Source organism: Arabidopsis thaliana, chromosome 2 (genome assembly GCF_000001735.4).
Source record: "Arabidopsis thaliana chromosome 2, partial sequence".
Lineage (NCBI taxonomy): Eukaryota > Viridiplantae > Streptophyta > Magnoliopsida > Brassicales > Brassicaceae > Arabidopsis > Arabidopsis thaliana.
In genome coordinates, this window is record NC_003071.7 from 6,733,209 (window position 1) to 6,754,193 (window position 20,985).

The following is a 20,985-nucleotide window of genomic DNA, read 5'->3' on the forward strand; positions in this document are numbered from 1 at the left end:
GTTAATGGTACTATGAGATCATTTCAAATTTTTTGATACATGGTGTTTTCCTCCCAAATATATGACTATAATATCACTAAATACTATGAGATCTCGTAGAGTTGTTGAGTACGATAAAAGAATCTATGAAAAAAGAACTTAAATAAAGAGGTATACGTTTGACAAAAAAAAAAAGAAAAAAGAAAAAGGAAAAGGTATAAAAAAAAACATTTGAGTTGGGCTTATATGGGCCTGTTTGAAATTTGGTGACATTACTTTTCGCCAAAAGAATTAAAAAGGCCCATATAGGCCCAACTTTAAACATTACTCTAATATTTATATCTTTCTCACTTTTGCTTTATTCTGATTTCTTCTCCTATCTCCTTCTCCGGCGAAGAAATTGAAAATTCATTATCCCTAAAACCCTAATAAAGGTCCAGAGAGTCGTCAGAAACCACCGATTAGCTTTTGAAATGGACGGTGCCACATACCAAAGATTCCCAAAGATCAAGATCCGTGAGCTTAAAGATGATTACGCCAAGTTCGAGCTTCGTGAAACCGACGTTTCTATGGCCAACGCTCTCCGTCGCGTAATGATCTCCGAAGTCCCTACCGTCGCAATAGATCTAGTCGAAATCGAGGTTAATTCATCTGTACTCAACGACGAGTTCATTGCTCATCGATTAGGTCTCATTCCTCTCACTAGCGAACGTGCTATGAGCATGCGTTTCTCTCGAGATTGTGATGCTTGTGATGGAGATGGACAATGCGAGTTTTGCTCTGTTGAGTTTCGGCTTAGTTCTAAGTGTGTTACTGATCAAACCCTAGATGTTACTAGTAGGGATTTGTACAGTGCTGATCCTACTGTTACTCCTGTGGATTTCACTATTGACTCGTCTGTATCTGATTCAAGCGAGCACAAGTAAGTCCCTTTTCATCATTAGATTGTTAAATGCAGAAATGTGGTGTTTCTTTTGTCATTATGAATCGATTGGAGTTGTGAAACGTTAGAGATTAAGCAATGGTGAAACAAAATTTGCATCTTTTAGCATTCCGAGGATGAAAAATACTTCCTTTCGATGGCCCTTTGCATGACTCTTCTTGTTCGTGATTGTTTGATGTTTAATTATGGTGGTTGTGTGGGTTAAAGACTCTGTTTTTGGTTTCGGGTTTCAGGGGAATTATCATTGTGAAACTGCGTCGGGGACAAGAGTTGAAGCTTAGAGCGATAGCGAGGAAAGGGATTGGGAAAGATCATGCGAAATGGTCTCCTGCAGCTACTGTTACGTTTATGTATGAGCCTGACATAATTATTAATGAAGATATGATGGATACTTTGTCAGACGAGGAAAAGATCGACTTGATTGAGAGCAGTCCTACCAAAGTGTTTGGCATGGATCCAGTCACCAGACAGGTTAGTTTTCACGTTTTGGAAGAATGCAGCTATACAAGTTTATAGCTTTGAGACTTAAATATGATTGAACTACTTTATAGACTGCCATGCCTTGAAATATATATATGTGATGTGGTTAGTGCATTTGCTCTTTTCTGTGCTTCTCTTTCTGTTAGATAGCACTACTTAGCTCTTTAGGAGAATTACGCCAGTCATCGGAATGAATCAAATAACTGCTAAACTTCTGGTACCAAACTGAAACATCTTTCTATATCTAATCACTGCAAATTATATGAATCACTTGGAGTATCTCTGTGCCAGTTGAACTTTTGTTTGTGATTTCATGTTAGAGATTTCAAATTATTCGAATGGTAAAGGGAATAAAGAAAGGAGAAGATATAGTACTTGTAGTACCTCTGTACCAGTTGAATTTTCTTGGAGATTTCATGTTAATGGTTCAGTGTTTACTAGGACTCACCACAACTGACAATTTTCCTTTGACCCGCTAGAGAACATTGTATATCATTATAACAGTTACAGTAGTTTATCGTTGGAATTTAGTATGCCATTTCTTTTGAAGTCTGTTGCTTGAATCATCACAACTGTAATTTTTATACTTTGCTTCTTAGGTTGTAGTGGTTGATCCTGAAGCATACACTTACGATGAAGAAGTGATCAAGAAAGCTGAAGCAATGGGGAAACCGGGACTCATTGAGATCAGTCCGAAAGATGACAGTTTTATATTCACTGTTGAGTCCACAGGTGCAGTGAAGGCTTCCCAACTGGTACTAAATGCCATTGATCTTCTGAAGCAGAAGCTTGATGCAGTCCGTCTCTCAGATGACACCGTAGAAGCGGATGATCAGTTTGGTGAACTCGGTGCCCATATGCGTGGAGGATGAACTCAAGTGATTAATTCGAGCTCTTTGTTATACCTGTTTGTTTCAGGTTTTGAGTTTCTTCTGGAGCAGACTGATATTAACCGTAGTGGCACTGTCTTGTTTGATAACATGTGAAGTGGCAGTCTTCTATTTGTTCTGGACCTCTGATCCCTCTGTTCCTGAATCTTGTTAAGTTTGGTTGTTGTTAGTTGTTAGACTCGCTCGTAACGAAAATAAACGCAAGGATTAAATTCAATACATTGAACAAGTATGATTAAAATGGAACAAGTATGTAGTTTAATCTTAAAATTCGTACCATTAACTGAAATGGAATGAAAGACTTTTGCATAGTGGATACCCAATTTAAAGCTCTTAAGTTCTTGAACTTCGATCACACAATAAGTTATGGTGAGTAGCTTCCCTTGGAATGAAACAAGAGACAAAAACTCAAAAGTTTTCGAGCTAATTCATAGGTCCGAAATGATGTCATGGATCTTAGATAAGAGAATTCCGGCATTGATTACTTGGACTAATTATTAACAATCAGATTCAATCAGTAAATCTCTCAATTCTGCTTCCAAAGTGGCAGTGATGACCGCTCGTATCGCTAGTCCTTACGCCATGAGAGGGGATGCCACATTTTCACGCATTGCTGAGTGGTGAGTCGAAAGTCCAGTGGTCAAATAGGTCCAGCCACAATTTTATTTTTTAAAATTATAGGCCACCACATTTTCGTAAGAAAGTAAGTATATCTATTTAGTTGGATCAATTATGGGATCGGCACATTAAAGTTTGTGCTTTTGTGGAGATAGAAAAATTTCACAGTATTCACAAATTGAGGTACTTTTACCTAATGTCGTTTTACAGTTTCATTTTTTACAACTTTGTAAAAAAAAATTTCATTTTGTTTCTTTTTTCTTGTTCCACTATTGCAGCATCGTCTACAACATATCCCATTAATAATTTTAAATCAAACGCAATAGGAGAGATACACGTCTCCGATTAATATGCATTCGTTTCTTGGATTGGCTTTCTCTCCGTAATCAGCTCAAATTCATTGGAGAGCCGGTGAATTTTGTCGCCGTCTCTTTCTTACACGACCTCCGTGTAAACAACAATTCTCCCCGCTCACTCTTCAATTCAATTTTATCGGAGCTCAAGATTGGAGCCCTTGGGTTCCATAGATACTATCTTCTTATGGTATACATTTCTTCTATGAGAGCTTGTTTAATGGAAACCATCAACATGATTAAAAGATTTGAAGTTTCTGGAAAAAATAAAGAGAAGAAGTAAAACGATGAAGAAGAAGAAGCAAGGAGAAGAAGTCAAACATAAGGGCAAAACAGTCAATTTGCGTATATAAAAGTTCCTTTTTTACAAACAACGTGAAAGTATCCATTTTCAAATATTTTTCAGAAAAAGTACCTATATCAACAATAACCCACTATTTAGTTAGTTTGATATAAATATTTTTTTAATTAAAAATGCGTTTTTCATTATCTAGAAGAGATTTTCTTATCTTGAAAACATATTCTTTAGTAATATATAATAAGTAAAAAAAACAAATATTAAAAACAGATAATATTATTAGAAAAACATATGAAAACAAAGAAAAAACTTATTTTGATTTTCTTTTACATTAAGCATGCACATAGTTGATACTCTATGAGTATCATTAACAATTTTTTAGTATTAATTTTAATATTTATTTATTGTTTGAGATTTTTTATGATACTGGTAATAAATTTGTTTCCAATGGTGAGACCGATATTGGTATCATTAAAAAAATAAATTATTTGGAAAATCAAAAAATAAATATATAAAAACTTAGGATTATAAAATTACTGCAAAATTATATCGCATAATCACGAAGAGCCTGCAAAATTACTCACTCGCAGAAAATATAACTAGTTAGCTAAAACAATAGAAAGACTATCGGAGAGAATAATAGAATTTTTTTTTTCCAGAAAAAACCAGTTTCACAGACGAATCATGAGCCTCCACATCACCCGATACTGGGTATCAAAAGAATCATTACACTGATACGGTATTAGGCCTAAATGTCTTGTCTGATTTATTAAAAACTTATTTATGGCTCTTGATACTCTAAATGTATCACCTATGTACATGGTCTTAGTTTTTGTTACTAATATTTTGTTTCGAATTTTGAGTATTATTTTTGAAATATTACCATATAGCCAATTTTTAAAAACATGTCCTAGACCAAGACTAGTCTAAGCACGGCACTAGTCCAACCTAAACTTGCTGCTTTGATATCATTCTCCAGGATGCATCAGTTTACATTTGATATCATACTCCGGAAAGAGAAGAAGATCAAACCTTCCTGCCAGTCCAGAAGAAGGATTGATCTGCGACTTTCCGACTTGAGGTTCTTGTCACTCTTTGGCCTTCTTAACCATTTAATCATGTATTTTTTAAATGACTTGAGTTATAAAGAAGCTTTTAGATAATTTTGGGCAAATTGAGAAAAGTTTCGTGATGGTGTGAAATCTCCTTCTAGTCCACATGAAACAATGAGATTTAGATCTTTGTATGTCACTAAGAAAATCTACTAAATTAAACCATCTAAAGTCTTTCCAAAATCATTCTTTCTATAACACTAGACTTTAGAAGAATTTTTTAAATTTTATGATTTAATAACAAAAAAATTATCATTTTAACACAATCCGTTTCAAATGCTTTGATTAAATAAACCCGCACAATTTTTTTAAAAAACCATTACCAATATTTTTTCGGGATTTAAAATATAAAGAAGGGTAACAATGCAATTAAGATGTTCCAACTATCACATTAAACTCATCACTTGCAACGAGTTATTCCCTTCCATAGTTTCTTAGAGAAAAGTGGGATTAATTACGAGATCGGTACATTAAAGTGTACGCCTTTATGGATATAGGAACATCTCACTGTACTTACAAATTTAGGTACTTCTACGTTATATGATGATTGTTTTACCCTTCAATTTAATTGAGTTTCATCTCCTTGTAGTACCTCTCTCTCTCTCTCTCTCTCTCTCTCTCTCTCTCTCTCTCTCTCTCTCTCTCTCTCTCTCTCTCTCTCTCTCGGCATAGAATCTACTGCCTCTAAACTCGCCATTGATGTCCATTACTTCTCCATCGCCTTACAAAGTTCAGATCTATGGACTATGATTGGCCAATCTTCTTCCTCGACGATGAAGGTGGTAATTCTCCATAGCTTCTTTGAATTTGAATTGCTGGATCTGAATCATAATTCCATCATCTCTCGCTTTATTTTAAAAGAGGAATAAGAAACAATTGAAATTTTTAATTGATTCTAATTATATAAGATTAGAATCTTTGGGTTCCCTATATAGTTTCCCCTTAGGGTTTAGCTTTCTCCCATCAAAAAGCTTTTAACTGATTTTATTGGGTTTATTGGAATTGTATGGTGATAAAGATGTTGAGTTCGTCGGAGAAGATGGAGTGAAAATTTAGGGGCAATATCGTCTTTTCATTTGCCAAAAACTGCCTAACCTCATAAGCCTAATCATAATGTGCTCTTTAAAAATTTATGGCCCAAAATGTACCCAATATTATAAAGGGTTTATTGGCAAAGTAGACACTTTTTCAAAAATAATTTGTAAAGTAGGTAATTTTTTTTAAAATTAGAGAGATAGACACTTTTTTTGTTTTTTGTGAGATAGAGAATTTGTCTAATAGACTAAAAGACAAAATACATATCAAATACTAAAATACCCTTTATCTTGAGAGTAAATAAAAATTATATGAGAAACCATTTTTACTTTATTTTGTTTGTCTTTATCTTTTTATTTTTTTTTATTTTAGTTTTCTTAAATATTAAAAAATATATATTCTTTTTAAAAAAAAATTACATTGACTTTTAGAGTATTTATCTATCATCATTATAATGCACAAACATTTAAAACATCGTTTTGTACACTAACCATTATTCGTTGGTGTACAAGTGTGTACACCGATATTTCATAAATCATCACCGACTTCTCTTATACTTATTAATATAAGTAATATTGTTTTTAATATTTTACAAACATAATGATTGTATAAACCAAATATTATTATTCAATATAATGGTGTACATGATGGTGTACATAATTAAGTTACTCTTAATGGTGTACAAAATGATTGAAATTATTATGACGATTGGTGGATAGAATGATATATACAACTTTTAAATGATAACATACAAGATTGGTAGACAAAGTGTACAAAACTTGGTGTACACTTATAGAGAATGTATAAATCATTATTTCAATTAGTGGTGTACATCATCTCGTACACCAATGTTAGTACACTGTCTCATAGATTTTTAAAGGTGTAAGATTATATACACCATATTTTCATCATCTATGTACATCATTTTGTATACTGTTATATTCAGTGTATCATTTTCTACATCAGTAATTATATATTAATTTTTACGTTATTGTTGTATACTACCATTAGTACACCAATTTTAACAATATCACGTACACCGTCGACTGAGATTAAATAAAAAATGCTACATATTTTTGAAATATAGCAAAATTAGACTTTTTAGATTCACATAAAATTTTTAAGAACTAATATGATTATGTGGTAAATTTTTATGAAGAAATATCATCAAATAAAGTAAAAATAAAAAGTAAGATTTGATTTGAGTTTTATCTTTATCTTACTACATAACAAAATAACAAAAGGTTATATAAGTCATTTACTAAAATCTCTATTAGGCAAAAAGTTGTATTAGAGAGGAAAGAGAAAAGTGTCTATTTCTCATATGTTTAAAAAAACTACCTATTTTGCAAATTATTTGTAGAAAAAGTGTCTACTTTCCAACTTATCTCTATTATAAAAGCCCCGATCAAAGTGCAGATATCAACAAAAATAAAATTGTGGAATGGGTGTATATATTTTTGTTGCAATATCTTTTATGTAATGCATTTGCAACATCTTTTACCTATACTTCTCGTGTTTGTGTGTTTACTCTCTTTTATGTCAAGAAGTGAATGTGTCAATCTCGTAACATAAGTCTCTATTTATAATTCATCGACATCTTATTATATAGCTTTTTCTCAAGTTCAAAATTGCAAAAGAGAGGAGCATGAGAAAAAAATGTCGCGTTAACGACACCAATGTCGAGAAGTTTTCAAAATCTCAATGATGACTCTGCAATGGAACAGTTTGCTACACGCCTCTCAACAAAATAGGGTAATTTGGCATCGCAAAACTGAAACACTCTATCTTTACGAAACTACATTTTTTCTTTCACTTAAATATTTGTGAGGCCCAAATTCTCTATAGTATTCCCTTTTGGTTGTTATGTTCTTAAAGAAGAAGATAATATATCGTGTATATTAGGGTGATAGCATGATAATTTAAAAATAAATTTTCACCAAAGAGATAAACTCTGTTTTGTCAAATTTCAAGTCTAATTCCTCCTCGTGACTTGGAAGTCTTTTAAGTACACAAAGGAAAGCAAAGGGGAACGATAACTAATCCTAGAAACAAGGAACACAATTAACAAAGTGGGAATATGGAGACGTGGAGCTTGATCTCCTAAATCTAAGGAACGCACTTATCAATTCTTCTTTTCTCTTTGACCATGGTTCAATCATGGTTAAGCACTTATCATAGGGATTATAGCTTATAGGTTTGTTCCTCATATGTATGTACCGCTAAATCGTTCAACTCGTGTCATACCCAAGAAACAAATCATTACAACTTGAAAGAAACCTAGTAGGCCATAGAAGGCCCATAATACATATCTTACGTAGACGAATTATCATCTACTACATTCAAGAGCACAGGGCATAAAAAATGAACCCCCACTATCACTGTCACCGACACCTATCTCTCTCACTCACTTTCTCAGCTCCTCTCTCTTTGGTTCGTTACTTCGTTACATATGCAAACTATTCACGTGCAGCACGTGATAAAGAAAGCTAGTGGCACCTAGACTAACCTTTAAGACTTGAGCTCCGTTCTTGAGCCACGAGCCTCGTCGGAGACATCGGATCCAACAGTATATTCTTGAAGAAGGTTCTTGGGTTCTTATCTGCACGCGTTTCCATGCCCTCAATAATAATACTCAAAACTTATACGTTACTTTAGTTAGAGGTCTCCGTAGCACTTCCTTGATAAAAGGCCATTTTGATATCACCTTGTTCATAAGTTATGAATCATAACTTTAACACACATAAAATATTTAATTTTGATATACTTTTTTATTATATAAGGTGTTTGTCGTCGATTGCACCGTGAGTAATTAAAAAATATATAGTATACTAGAGAAAAAGAAGAAAAAAAGTATACTAAAGAAGGGTAACGGTTAACAGAAGCGAACTACTAGCCTCACGAACATCTATCGGTCCCGAAATTTTTATAGTTGTTCGAGAAAGCGCTAGCCGCTAAATAGGTAATGACTCTCCGTTTAGTGTCTAAAACGTTTAGTCAAAATTTAGGCGATTTTAAGCGGTTTTAGAATAAAACAATACATAATTATATTTTACTACACAAAATGATGAAAATTTGTTGTAAAAAACTAAAAATTATCAAAGTTTTGAAACTACATTTAAATTTAACATTTTAAACTAAAGTAAAATAAAATAATAAAAATATAGGTATCTTTAAACACAATTTTAAATATATTTTTTAAAAAATTTTAAAATATTAAATATATTTAGATGCGCCTACCCCGCCTAAATCCACCAAATGAACATCTGATCCGCTTAATATCCGTATAATCCATCAAATTTACTTGACAAAACCGATTTCAAAAAGGTCGAAACGGTACAAAGGCGCCTATTACCTACGGGACGCCTAAACGGCCGTCTAACCCGCTTTCTTTAATACTGAGTAATACTATAAACAAAAATCTCTTCTAATTTTTTCTTTGCAAAAGACCTATTTGTGTGGCAGTTTTCCAATTTGTTTATTGATATTTATTCTTTACTTTTTGGCTCTTTAACTCAACTTCATAGTAGTTTTTAGGTCGTTTGTATAACAATGCTTCAAATTGTGTTCCAATAATAATAGTATATATATGGATCCACCACCAACGAGTGGCATTCAATTTTGTTCATATCACCGGAAAACATAAATGGAACTCAACTCTACTCAGACATCGTATTTATAAATCGAAACATGATTAGTTGTCACTAGTAACTGTGTATGGGACGAACCAAATAAATATGTTTTTTAGTGTTTCTAGAAATTAAAGTTAAACAAAATTGGAAGTGCTAAATGTATGTGATAGAGCTGGAAAAGGGGAAGCCACATTGCGAGATAAGTCCCGCTTTCCCAGGGACTTCTGTCACCACCGACACATTTTTAGACCATTTTAAAACAAATTATTCCAATATAAAAGTAAGAATTTTGTCCCCAAAAAAATGTAATTACATAGCCAAAACAAATGTTATTTTGTACTGCCAAAAATCTCAGGAATGAAAGTAGATAGTAAATATTAGGCATGGTATTAAAAACAAAATCGTTTTCTTGAACCAAACCAAACCGAGATTTGAAGGTTTTGGGTTTAGAATTGGTTAATAGGAAAGGTAAAAAAGGAAGTTGAGAGGTTCCACATAATATCCGAACCCAAGCACCCGATCCGAATCCGATCCGAAAAACCTGATCGGAATTCGAACCTGAAATTTTAAAATATACAAACGGATTCTATACTTCAAAACACGAAAACCAGAACCCGAATCCGATCCAAACCGATATCCGAACATATCAATAAAATATTTTTAGATATTTAATACATTTTTTAAATAAATTTGGGTAAAAAGTGTTCAACGTTTTAAATATCTTGTGTATTTTCGAGTAGTCTGGATCGATTTGGGTATAATATTTGATTATTGAGAACTTCGTATAATCCAAACCCAATCCGAACCCGAAATCAAGAATTACTCGAACGGGTTCTATACCTCTAAATCTAAAAATTTAAAATATCCGATCCGAAACCGGAATGCCAACCCTTAGTTGAAACTAACATTTAATGGTAATTAAACTAGGGAGGTAATATTTTCAAAAATTTACAAATCCAGACATATATAAATCCAAAAGTTGGTCTACTACATTCTCAATTACTTACCCAATTTAATACGGCCATAAATTTCATCACAAGTTTTTTGATGCTTTTTTCATCAATAGAGTAACATTTGTTTTTTTTTGGAATTTAGTTACATATTAACTTTCAAGTGTAACCGTTCTCCTAAATTCAAAAACCAAATGAAGTAAAAGACTAAACAAAAACAAAAAAAAAGAAGACCTCAAAAGCTAAATTTAATTACAAAAGAGCCACCAAAAGTAAAAAACCAAACCCACTTTTCACTCATCATCAACACCAACTTTTTCTTCATCGCCACCACTCACCGCCGTAAAACTCTCCGACAATCTCGTCGAATTCCGACAAAACCCATCACCATAACTCTCTCTTTCCTCCGCCGCCGCCACAACAAAATGCCCTAAATCTCCGACCACTTCAATCAAATTCTCTTCACATAGAAACTCCTCACTGTACACTCTCTCAATCTTTCTCCCAAACTCATGTACAAGAACATCAGTCTTCTTCGTCTTCGTCCCAAAATCTTTACTTTTTGCTAAAACCGCAGAAGTAAAGATCGGAGCCATCCTTCCCGGAGAATCAGAAGCATACCCACGAGGCCCATCAATCAAAATCACATCCCAATCAATCTCATAAACAAAATTAGGCAAATCGTTAATACCCAATTTACAATCAGAGAACAAAAGATTCTGAACGGGTCTACACTCGGGTCGGGTCTTGTAATAACCAAGAAGCTTCTTAGCTTGAGAGACTTTAGTTGAGTAAACAACCTCGTAAGCTTCAACTCCAGGGTTACTCTGTTCGAATTTAGAAACAGAGTAAGGACTCTCATCAACGAAAACAGTACGGCCTTGGAAGTTGATAGATCTCCAGAGAAGAGATTCGTGAGTTAGTCCAAAGATTAAGAGGTTACAAGCTGGGCCATGAGAGTGAATGATGTTGGAGATGGTGGAGAGTTCAAGAAAGGACATAGATGTGTTTGGTGGTGATGAGGAAGTGTAGTGGAGAAGTGCGGCGAGGACTGGTGGTGGAAGAGAGGAGGAGGAGGGAGATGAGGAGAGAGAGTGAGAGGATGTGGTGGAGTGGATTGAGGAGGAGAAGAGAGAGAAAGAGAAGAGGAGAGTGAAGAAAGAGAGGAAGAAGATGAATAAGAAACGGTGGTGATTCGCGGCGGCGACGGCGGAGGGTGATTTTGAAGTTAGTGGAGAGTGGTGGTGGAAGAGAATCAGATTAGTGTTTGTGTTGCTCTTCATTTTATTTTTTGTCCGACAAAACAAAAATAGAAATAATGAAAGACGAAATGTGTGTTTTGTCTCTTTAAGAAGGTTTTTTTATAGACAAAAAAAAAAAAGAAGGTTTTTTTATAAACCGGTGATGGTTTAGAGAAATAGATGTGTTGCTTTTGTACATTTTTGGGTTTATTCCGGTTCTGGAGCAAGAGCAAGAACCGGTGGGTTTGAAAACTTTGAAACGGATGTTAATTATGTCAGCTTACATAGTAACGGTTAGTGTTAGAGCATCTCTATCTCCATCATCAGTTTAAGAAATTCATGTGAATATCTTAATAATAACACAATAATATTAATAAAATTATATACTAAACTAAATTAAAATTTGTTAAAACTTTAAATTAAATCTTAATTTTTTTAATATATTGTGGATTCTTAAACACAAACCAAAAAAAAAAAAGATATGAGAAACAAAATCCAATCTAGATGAATCAAACATAAAGTAATACAAATTAATTAATTACTTAATTTTATAAAACTATTATTTTATTACAAGGTTGAAAATTCCGCACTATTTTCTGAGTATTTTTTAAAAATAATTAATATAAATATGAATTTCATATCTTTATCTTATCTTAGATTTTAGTAGTTTTATTTTTTTTGTGATTAGATTTTATATTTTTAAGTATAGTTTCTTTTTGCAAACATTAATATCTAATGAGAAAAGTGATGTCGAAAAAGTAGAATTATACTCTATTTTTCAATTGGTAACTTCTTTTTAATTTTAGTTCTTATTATAGGTTATCTTTTAACTTTTAATTGATTCCCACATTTAATGGATCTTCACGGTCTATCATATTGTTGATTTTATCGGTCCGATTGAAGCCAATCTAGATATTTTAAGCACATTTCTTGCTAAAGCTATTTTCATATTTTATTGTATAAAGTTTATTTTTAAAGTTAGTAATATGTACGATCGTGACAATATAAAACTTGATTTTCAAAGTTTGTAACACATACGATCGTGATATGATCATATGAGTTATTATATTTAAAAATCAAGATTTATATAATTAATTGTGAATCAATTACGAATTTAAAAGAAAAAAATCCGGTTTATGGTATAAATCTAGCGGGAATTGTAAATGGTACATGTCTAGAATTCGAATCTTATCAAAGTGAACCAACTCAAATGTGTAAAACAAATCAAATCTAGTAAATCGAATCAAACCAAAGTCTATAAACCAACCCACTTTGCTTTTGTGATTTATTGTTTTAAAAGGGTTCTAAGATTGGGGCTTCGAGCTCTTGTTTGCTGCTCGAATTCGATCTAGTGACCAGGTACTTAGTGTTTGTTTTGTCAGATTAAGTGTTTCTCAATTAGTGGTTTTATTTTTGTTTGTAGGCTTTGAACCTTTTATCAGTCAGAATGTTTTTAATTGGTTTTGTTGTGATACAATGTTTTGGTTATGATAAAATAGTTTTACTTATTTCTACAAGATATCAGTTTTAATAATATTCCTATAAAAAGAGAGAATTTGAAGAAGAAATAAGTAAAACTGATTGATAAGAGTGTGCAGAATCGACTAAGTATTTGGGTAAGGCTGGGCATGTGGGTAATCCATTCGGGTTTGGGTAAAACCCGTTTGGGTTTGAATTTAATGGGTATTGAATATACTACCTAATAAGAGTAATTCTAAATATTCGGTTCTGCTCCGGATCGGATCCAATCGGGTTCAGGTCGGGTTGGGTAAAAAGTTTCAGGTCCTAAAAATATCTAAAATAAATAGAAACGAGTATTTTTTATGTAGATAGCGGGTACCCAAACAAAAAAAACCATTAAAATTTGTTAATTTTTAATAAAGTTAATCATATTTGAATGTATTTTACTAAATTTTGACAATTATAACAAATAATTTTTAAATAGTTTAGTTGTTTGGGATATTTAGGTCTAAAATTAATTGACATATTTAGATTTATAATTATAATCTTAGATAATTAATTATATTAAGATTAAATATAATTAATATTTTGGATATTAAATTTATGTGTAGGTTTTTGGATAGCCTGTTTGGGAAACAGGTAATCCCTGAACCGACTCGGTATCCACGGGTTTACTAAAATTTTATCCAAGTAATTTTCTAAAACCCTAACCTGTCCTAACCCAGTTTTTTTGGTTCGGGCTTAGGGTTGGGTATCGGATCCGGTTGTTTTGCCCAACCCTAAATCTGGTTAATGACGGGGTCACCCGCTATTGAAGGCGAGATGTGATATTGGTTAAGCACCCACAATCGCTAATGATCTTTCATGTTATAATTTCTTTCTAAACTGTTTTTAGATCTTGAACAAATATTAGTTCACAAAATAACTAAAATAGTAAAATTTAATATTCGTTAAAATTGGAACAAATAAAAAATAGTGCATTAGAAAAACAATTTGGTTTTATGCAACTTAAATTAAAACAACAAAAAAGCAATTAATTGGTAAATGTGATTATTCACCAAATTGAAGATTCTGTTTTAAAGGAGAGAACCAAAAAAATAAACCATATACACTCAAAAACCTAAATATCATTCACAAGCCTTACCAAAAAAACAACCCTATTTTAGTTGTTAATTAGTAACAATAATCAAGTTTTTTTTTACCGTTCATAGAGACAAGCTAACTCTATATAAGCAGATTAATTATGCCAACAATTCTCATTATCTCTCAGGACAAGTATTGATAAACAACAAGTTTCTCGTATTTCCATATATATACCTTAAACAAAATAATAAGATGACATGCATTTCCTTTGCGTTTAATGCTTTGTGCTTCTGTCTCTTTTTCATTGTTGTTGCAAGTCGCTCCACCGTCAGACCAAAAGTTTTCAACGTCCAACGCCATGGTGCTAAACCAGACGGAAAAACTGATAACGCCAATGTATGTAAACAAATATTTTCCTATTTTTATTTTTACCACCAATAAGTTTTAAGATAAAAACATTTGAATATTATTCACACACCTATAAACATATATGATCACCAATATACAAACACGAAACATAAATACAATTTTTCTGATATTTGTTTATTTATTTTGTTTAGTAATTAACCAGTGTCATTCTTAACGCATATGAAATTAGGCATTCACGAGTATATGGAGCCGTGCTTGCAAAAGGATAAGTGGAAGTAGTAAAATCTATGTACCAAAAGGAACATTTTACCTCGGTGGTGTAGAGTTTGTAGGTCCATGCAAAAATCCTATTGAATTCATCATCGATGGAACTTTATTAGCTCCTGCAAATCCAAGCGACATTAAGCAAGACACGTGGATCAACTTTAGGTACATCAACAATCTTTCTATCTCTGGTTCTGGTACACTTGACGGCCAAGGAAAACAGTCTTGGCCACACAATGACTGCCACACAAACCCCAATTGTCCTAAACTAGCTATGGTAAGATTTTTCATCGAGTTTTCACTTATATTATTATTATTTACATTTAAAGCGTATTACAAAATGTTTGATATGATACTTATACAATAATAAAAAGTGATATTCAATCATTATTTATCATACATAACTTATTAAATTATCTTGTCTTTTTTTGTTTTTTATTTGAGAAAGTAACAAGTCGTTTAATAAACTTGAAATGTTTTATAGACTATGGGATTTGCATTCGTGAACAACTCAAATATCAAAGACATAACATCTCTGAATAGCAAAATGGGACATTTTAACTTCTTCTCCGTCCATCACTTTAACATTACCGGTGTCACTATAACAGCTCCCGGCGATAGTCCCAACACCGACGGTATCAAGATGGGTTCATGTAGTAACATTCAAATCTCTGACACAAACATCGGTACAGGAGACGATTGTATTGCAATTCTCTCTGGAACCACTAACCTCAATATCTCTAACGTCAATTGTGGTCCTGGACATGGGATTAGTGTTGGAAGTTTAGGAAAAAACAAAGATGAGAAAGACGTGAAGGACTTAATAGTAAGAGACGTCATTTTCAACGGTACAAGCGATGGTATTCGGATCAAAAATTGGGAATCTTCAGCTTCGAAGATCCTCGTTTCGAACTTCGTGTACGAGAATATTCAGATGATTGATGTTGGAAAACCAATCAACATTGATCAGAAGTATTGTCCTCACCCACCTTGTGAACATGAAAGAAAGGTTAACCTCCTATGCGAAAACAAGCTCCATTTTATTTTATTTTATTTTATCACAAAAACAAAAAAACTAAAGACAACTTGTTTTTACTTTTTTCCAGGGAGAGTCTCACGTTCAAATCCAAAACCTCAAGTTAAAGAACATATATGGAACATCGAAGAACAAAGTAGCAGTGAATCTGCAATGTAGCAAAATCTTTCCATGCAAAAATGTGGAGCTAATTGACATTAATATAAAACAGAATGGAGTCAAAGATGGTTCTTCCACTTCGGTGTGCGAGAATGTTGATGGTTTTGCTCGCGGTAAAATGTTTCCTCCACATTGTCTAAATTAATTCGACGGTCCATCAAAACAATGACGATATTTTGTATATGTTATTTTTATTTATTAAATAATTGCTTAAGTGTATATATGGCTTATGTTTTTTTTTTATAGCCAAAAATTCCAAACCATATCGTAAATATGTATATATATGCTTTTTGATAAGTTTACATCAATATTCTACAATAAAATGCATTTTCTTAATTTATTAGTGTATAAACATGCATTAAAAATTGGACATAAAGAGCTAAGAAATCCAATCCCATTGGTGTACACTCTACTTTGTGTTGCATTTTTTGGAAAACCGTTTTTTGTGAAAACAAATTATATTAATACAAAAAAAGTAGAAATAAGTATAATGCATTTTTTTTCTTTTTCTTAAATAGTCTTTGTTTAAATATAATTTGGCTTCATCTGTTCCATATAACTTGAACCGAGTTCTTGAAGTAAAAGAACTGATTTGTGTTTCCTCCGGTGATCAGAACAACAACTGAACAAACTGTCTTATTGTTTTCAAGGAAAAAAAAATACTAAAAGAGGCAGTGAGTTCAATGTAATATAATGTGGTAGCACACACTAATTACCCAATAATGGTAATTCTAAATATTCGGTTCTGGTCCGGATCAGATCCAATCGGGTTTGGGTTGGCTTGGGTAAAAAGTTTCAGGTCCTAAAAATATCCAAAATAAATAGAAACGAGTATATACTTTGTAGATAGCGGGTACCCAAACAAAAAAAACCATTAAAATTTGTTATTTTTAATAAAGTTAATCATATTTGAATATATTTTACTAAATTTTGACAAACATAACAAATAATTTTGAAATAGTTTAGTTGTTTGGGATATTTAGGTCTAAAATTAATTTACAAATTTAGATTTATAATTATAATCTTAGATAATTAGATTATATTAAGATTAAATATAATTAATATTTTGGATATTAAATTTATGTTTGGGTTTTTGGGTAGCCTGTTTGGGTAACGGGTAATCCTTGGACCGACTCGGTAACTACGGGTTTACTAAAATTTTATCCAATGAGGTAATTACCTAAAACCCTAACCTGTCCTAACCCAATTTTTTTGGTTCGAGCATCGGGTTGGGTATCGGATCCGGTTGTTTTCCCCAACCCTAAATCTGGGTAATGACGGGGTCACCCTCTATTGAAGGCGAGATGTGATATTGGTTAAGCACCCACAATCGCTAATGATCTTTCATGTTATAATTTCCTTCTAAACTGTTTTTAGATTTTGAACAAATATTATTTAACAAAATAACTAAAATAGTAAAATTTAATATCCGTTAAAATTGGAACAAATAAAAAATAGTGCATTAGAAAAACAATTTGGTTTTATGCAACTTAAATTAAAACAACAAAAAAACAATTAATTGGTAAATGTGATTGTCACATTCACCAAATTGAAGATTCTGTTTTAAAGGAGAGAACCAAAAAAATAAACCATATACACTCAAAAACCTAAATATCATTCACAAGCCTTACCAAAAAAACAACCCTATTTTAGTTGTTACTTAGTAACAATAATCAAGTTTTTTTTTACCGTTCATAGAGACAAGCTAACTCTATATAAGCAGACTAAGTATGCCAACAATTCTCATTATCTCTCAGAACAAGTATTGATAAACAACAAGTTTCTCGTATTTCCATATATATACCTTAAACAAAATAATAAGATGGCATGCATTTCCTTTGCGTTTAAGGCTTTGTGCTTCTGTCTCTTTTTCATTGTTGTTGCAAGTCGCTCCACCGTCAGACCAAAAGTTTTCAACGTCCAACGCCATGGTGCTAAACCAGACGGAAAAACTGATAACGCCAATGTATGTAAACAAATATTTTCCTATTTTTATTTTTACCACCAATAAGTTTTAAGATAAAAACATTTGAATATTATTCACACACCTATAAACATATATGATCACCAATATACAAACACGAAACATAAATACAATTTTTCTAATATTTGTTTATTTATTTTGTTTAGTAATTAACCAGTGTCATTCTTAACGCATATGAAATTAGGCATTCACGAGTATATGGAGCCGTGCTTGCAAAAGGATAAGTGGAAGTAGTAAAATCTATGTACCAAAAGGAACATTTTACCTCGGTGGTGTAGAGTTTGTGGGTCCATGCAAAAATCCTATTGAATTCATCATCGATGGAACTTTATTAGCTCCTGCAAATCCAAGCGACATTAAGCAAGACACGTGGATCAACTTTAGGTACATCAACAATCTTTCTATCTCTGGTTCTGGTACACTTGACGGCCAAGGAAAACAGTCTTGGCCACACAATGACTGCCACACAAACCCCAATTGTCCTAAACTAGCTATGGTAAGATTTTTCATCGAATTTTCACTTATATTATTATTATTTACATTTAAAGCGTATTACAAAATGTTTGATATGATACTTATACAATAATAAAAAGTGATATTCAATCATTATTTATCATACATAACTTATTAAATTATCTTGTCTTTATTGTTTTTTATTTGAGAAAGTAACAAATCGTTTAATAAACTTGAAATGTTTTATAGACTATGGGATTTGCATTCGTGAACAACTCAAATATCAAAGACATAACATCTCTCAATAGCAAAATGGGACATTTCAACTTCTTCTCCGTCCATCACTTTAACATTACCGGTGTCACTATAACAGCTCCCGGCGATAGTCCCAACACCGACGGTATCAAGATGGGTTCATGTAGTAACATTCAAATCTCTGACACAAACATCGGTACAGGAGACGATTGTATTGCAATTCTCTCTGGAACCACTAACCTCAATATCTCTAACGTCAATTGTGGTCCTGGACATGGGATTAGTGTTGGAAGTTTAGGAAAAAGCAAAGATGAGAAAGACGTGAAGGACTTAATAGTAAGAGACGTCATTTTCAACGGTACAAGCGATGGTATTCGGATCAAAACTTGGGAATCTTCAGCTTCGAAGATCCTCGTTTCGAACTTCGTGTACGAGAATATTCAGATGATTGATGTTGGAAAACCAATCAACATTGATCAGAAGTATTGTCCTCACCCACCTTGTGAACATGAAAGAAAGGTTAACCTCCTATGCGAAAACAAGCTCCATTTTATTTTATTTTATTTTATCACAAAAACAAAAAAACTAAAGACAACTTGTTTTTACTTTTTTCCAGGGAGAGTCTCACGTTCAAATCCAAAACCTCAAGTTAAAGAACATATATGGAACATCGAAGAACAAAGTAGCAGTGAATCTGCAATGTAGCAAAATCTTTCCATGCAAAAATGTGGAGCTAATTGACATTAATATAAAACAGAATGGAGTCAAAGATGGTTCTTCCACTTCGGTGTGCGAGAATGTTGATGGTTTTGCTCGCGGTAAAATGTTTCCTCGAATTGTCTAAATTAATTCGACGGTCCATCAAAACAATGACGATATTTTGTATATGTTATTTTTATTTATTAAATAATTGCTTAAGTGTATATATGGCTTATGTTTTTTTTTTATAGCCAAAAATTCCAAACCATATCGTAAATATGTATATATATGCTTTTTGATAAGTTTACATCAATATTCTACAATAAATTGCATTTTCTGAATTTATTAGTGTATAAACATGGATTAACAATTGGATATAAAGAGCTAAGAAATCCAATCCCATTGTTGTATACTCCGCTTTGTGTAGCATTTTTTGGAAAACCGTTTTTTGTGAAAAAAAATTATATTTATACAAAAAAGTAGAAATAAGTATAATGCATTTTTTTTCTTTTTCTTAAATAGTCTTTGTTTAAATATAATTTGGCTTCATCTGTTCCATATAACATGAACCGAGTTCTTGAAGTAAAAGAACTGATTTGTGATTCTTCTGGTGATCAGAACAACAACTGAACAAACTGTCTTATTGTTTTCATGGAAAAAAAAATACTTAAAAAGGCAGTGAGTTCAATGTAATATAATGTGGTAGCACACACTAATTACCCAATAAGGGTAATTCTAAATATTCAGTTCTGATCCGGATCGGATCCAATCGGGTTTGGGTTGGCTTGGGTAAAAAGTTTCAGGTCCTAAAAATATCCAAAATAAATAGAAACAAGTATACTTTATGTAGATAGTGGGTACCCAAACAAAAAAAACCCATTAAAATTTGTTATTTTTAATAAAGTTAATCATATTTGAATATATTTTACTAAATTTTGACAAACATAACAAATAATTTTTAAATAGTTTAGTTGTTTGGGATATTTAGGTCTAAAATTAATTTACATATTTAGATTTATAATTATAATCTTAGATAATTAGATTATATTAAGATTAAATATAATTAATATTTTGGATATTAAATTTATGTTTGGGTTTTTGGGTAGCCTGTTTAGGTAACGAGTAATCCTTGGACCGACTCGGTATCTACGGATTCACTAAAATTTTATCCAATGAGGTAATTACCTAAAACCCTAACCTGTCCTAACCCAATTTTTTCGGTTCGGGCATCAGGTTGGGTATCGGATCCGGTTGTTTTGCCCAACCCTAAATCTGGTTAATGACGGGGTCACCCTCTATTGAAGGCGAGATGTGATATTGGTTAAGCACCCACAATCGCTAATGATCTTTCATGTTATAATTTCCTTCTAAACTGTTTTTAGATCTTGAACAAATATTAGTTAACAAAATAACTAAAATAGTAAAATTTAATATCCGTTAAAATTGGAACAAATAAAAAATAGTGCATTAGAAAAACAATTTGGTTTTATGCAACTTAAATTAAAACAACAAAAAAACAATTAATTGGTAAATGTGATTGTCACATTCACCAAATTGAAGATTCTGTTTTAAAGGAGAGAACCAAAAAAATAAACCATATACACTCAAAAACCTAAATATCATTCACAAGCCTTACCAAAAAAACAACCCTATTTTAGTTGTTACTTAGTAACAATAATCAAGTTTCTTTT

At 32.3% G+C, this 20,985-nt stretch overlaps 4 protein-coding genes and 1 long non-coding RNA gene across 7 annotated transcripts; 4 read left to right on the top strand and 1 right to left on the bottom strand.

The window, feature by feature from the left end:
* The first annotated feature begins 325 nt into the window (after positions 1-325).
* On the top strand, positions 326-2,611 carry NRPB3 (DNA-directed RNA polymerase family protein). Of its 3 annotated transcripts, none has more exons than NM_001335451.1 (3): positions 326-901; positions 1,156-1,393; positions 1,549-2,611. In NM_001335451.1, the coding sequence occupies exons 1-3, from the start codon at positions 453-455 to the stop codon at positions 1,594-1,596; spliced, it is 735 nt and encodes a 244-aa protein (NP_001324802.1). In that variant the 5' UTR covers positions 326-452; the 3' UTR covers positions 1,597-2,611. The 3 variants fall into 3 exon arrangements, with proteins under 3 accessions (NP_001324802.1, NP_179145.1, NP_001324803.1); NM_127103.3 differs by having other exon boundaries at positions 2,002-2,611; NM_001335452.1 differs by having other exon boundaries at positions 346-901; positions 1,156-2,538.
* Positions 2,612-8,104: 5,493 nt separating this feature from the next.
* On the top strand, positions 8,105-8,347 carry AT2G06445. The gene has a single exon (NR_140144.1). It is a non-coding gene; the product is annotated as an other RNA (long non-coding RNA).
* A 1,972-nt stretch (positions 8,348-10,319) lies between these two features.
* AT2G15440 (polysaccharide biosynthesis protein (DUF579)) lies at positions 10,320-11,627 on the bottom strand. The gene has a single exon (NM_127104.3). The coding sequence runs from the start codon at positions 11,571-11,573 to the stop codon at positions 10,584-10,586; it is 990 nt and encodes a 329-aa protein (NP_565374.1). The 5' UTR covers positions 11,574-11,627; the 3' UTR covers positions 10,320-10,583.
* Positions 11,628-14,327: 2,700 nt separating this feature from the next.
* On the top strand, positions 14,328-16,048 carry AT2G15450 (Pectin lyase-like superfamily protein; the record flags this gene model as incomplete). Its single annotated transcript, NM_127105.1, has 4 exons — positions 14,328-14,471; positions 14,674-14,985; positions 15,193-15,717; positions 15,815-16,048. 4 exons carry the CDS (start codon positions 14,328-14,330, stop codon positions 16,046-16,048), a joined length of 1,215 nt encoding a protein of 404 aa, NP_179147.1.
* Positions 16,049-17,725: 1,677 nt separating this feature from the next.
* AT2G15460 (Pectin lyase-like superfamily protein) lies at positions 17,726-19,439 on the top strand (the record flags this gene model as incomplete). The annotated part of the gene is made up of 4 exons (NM_127106.1): positions 17,726-17,869; positions 18,072-18,383; positions 18,590-19,114; positions 19,212-19,439. The coding sequence occupies 4 exons, from the start codon at positions 17,726-17,728 to the stop codon at positions 19,437-19,439; spliced, it is 1,209 nt and encodes a 402-aa protein (NP_179148.1).
* Between the last annotated feature and the right edge of the window lie 1,546 nt (positions 19,440-20,985).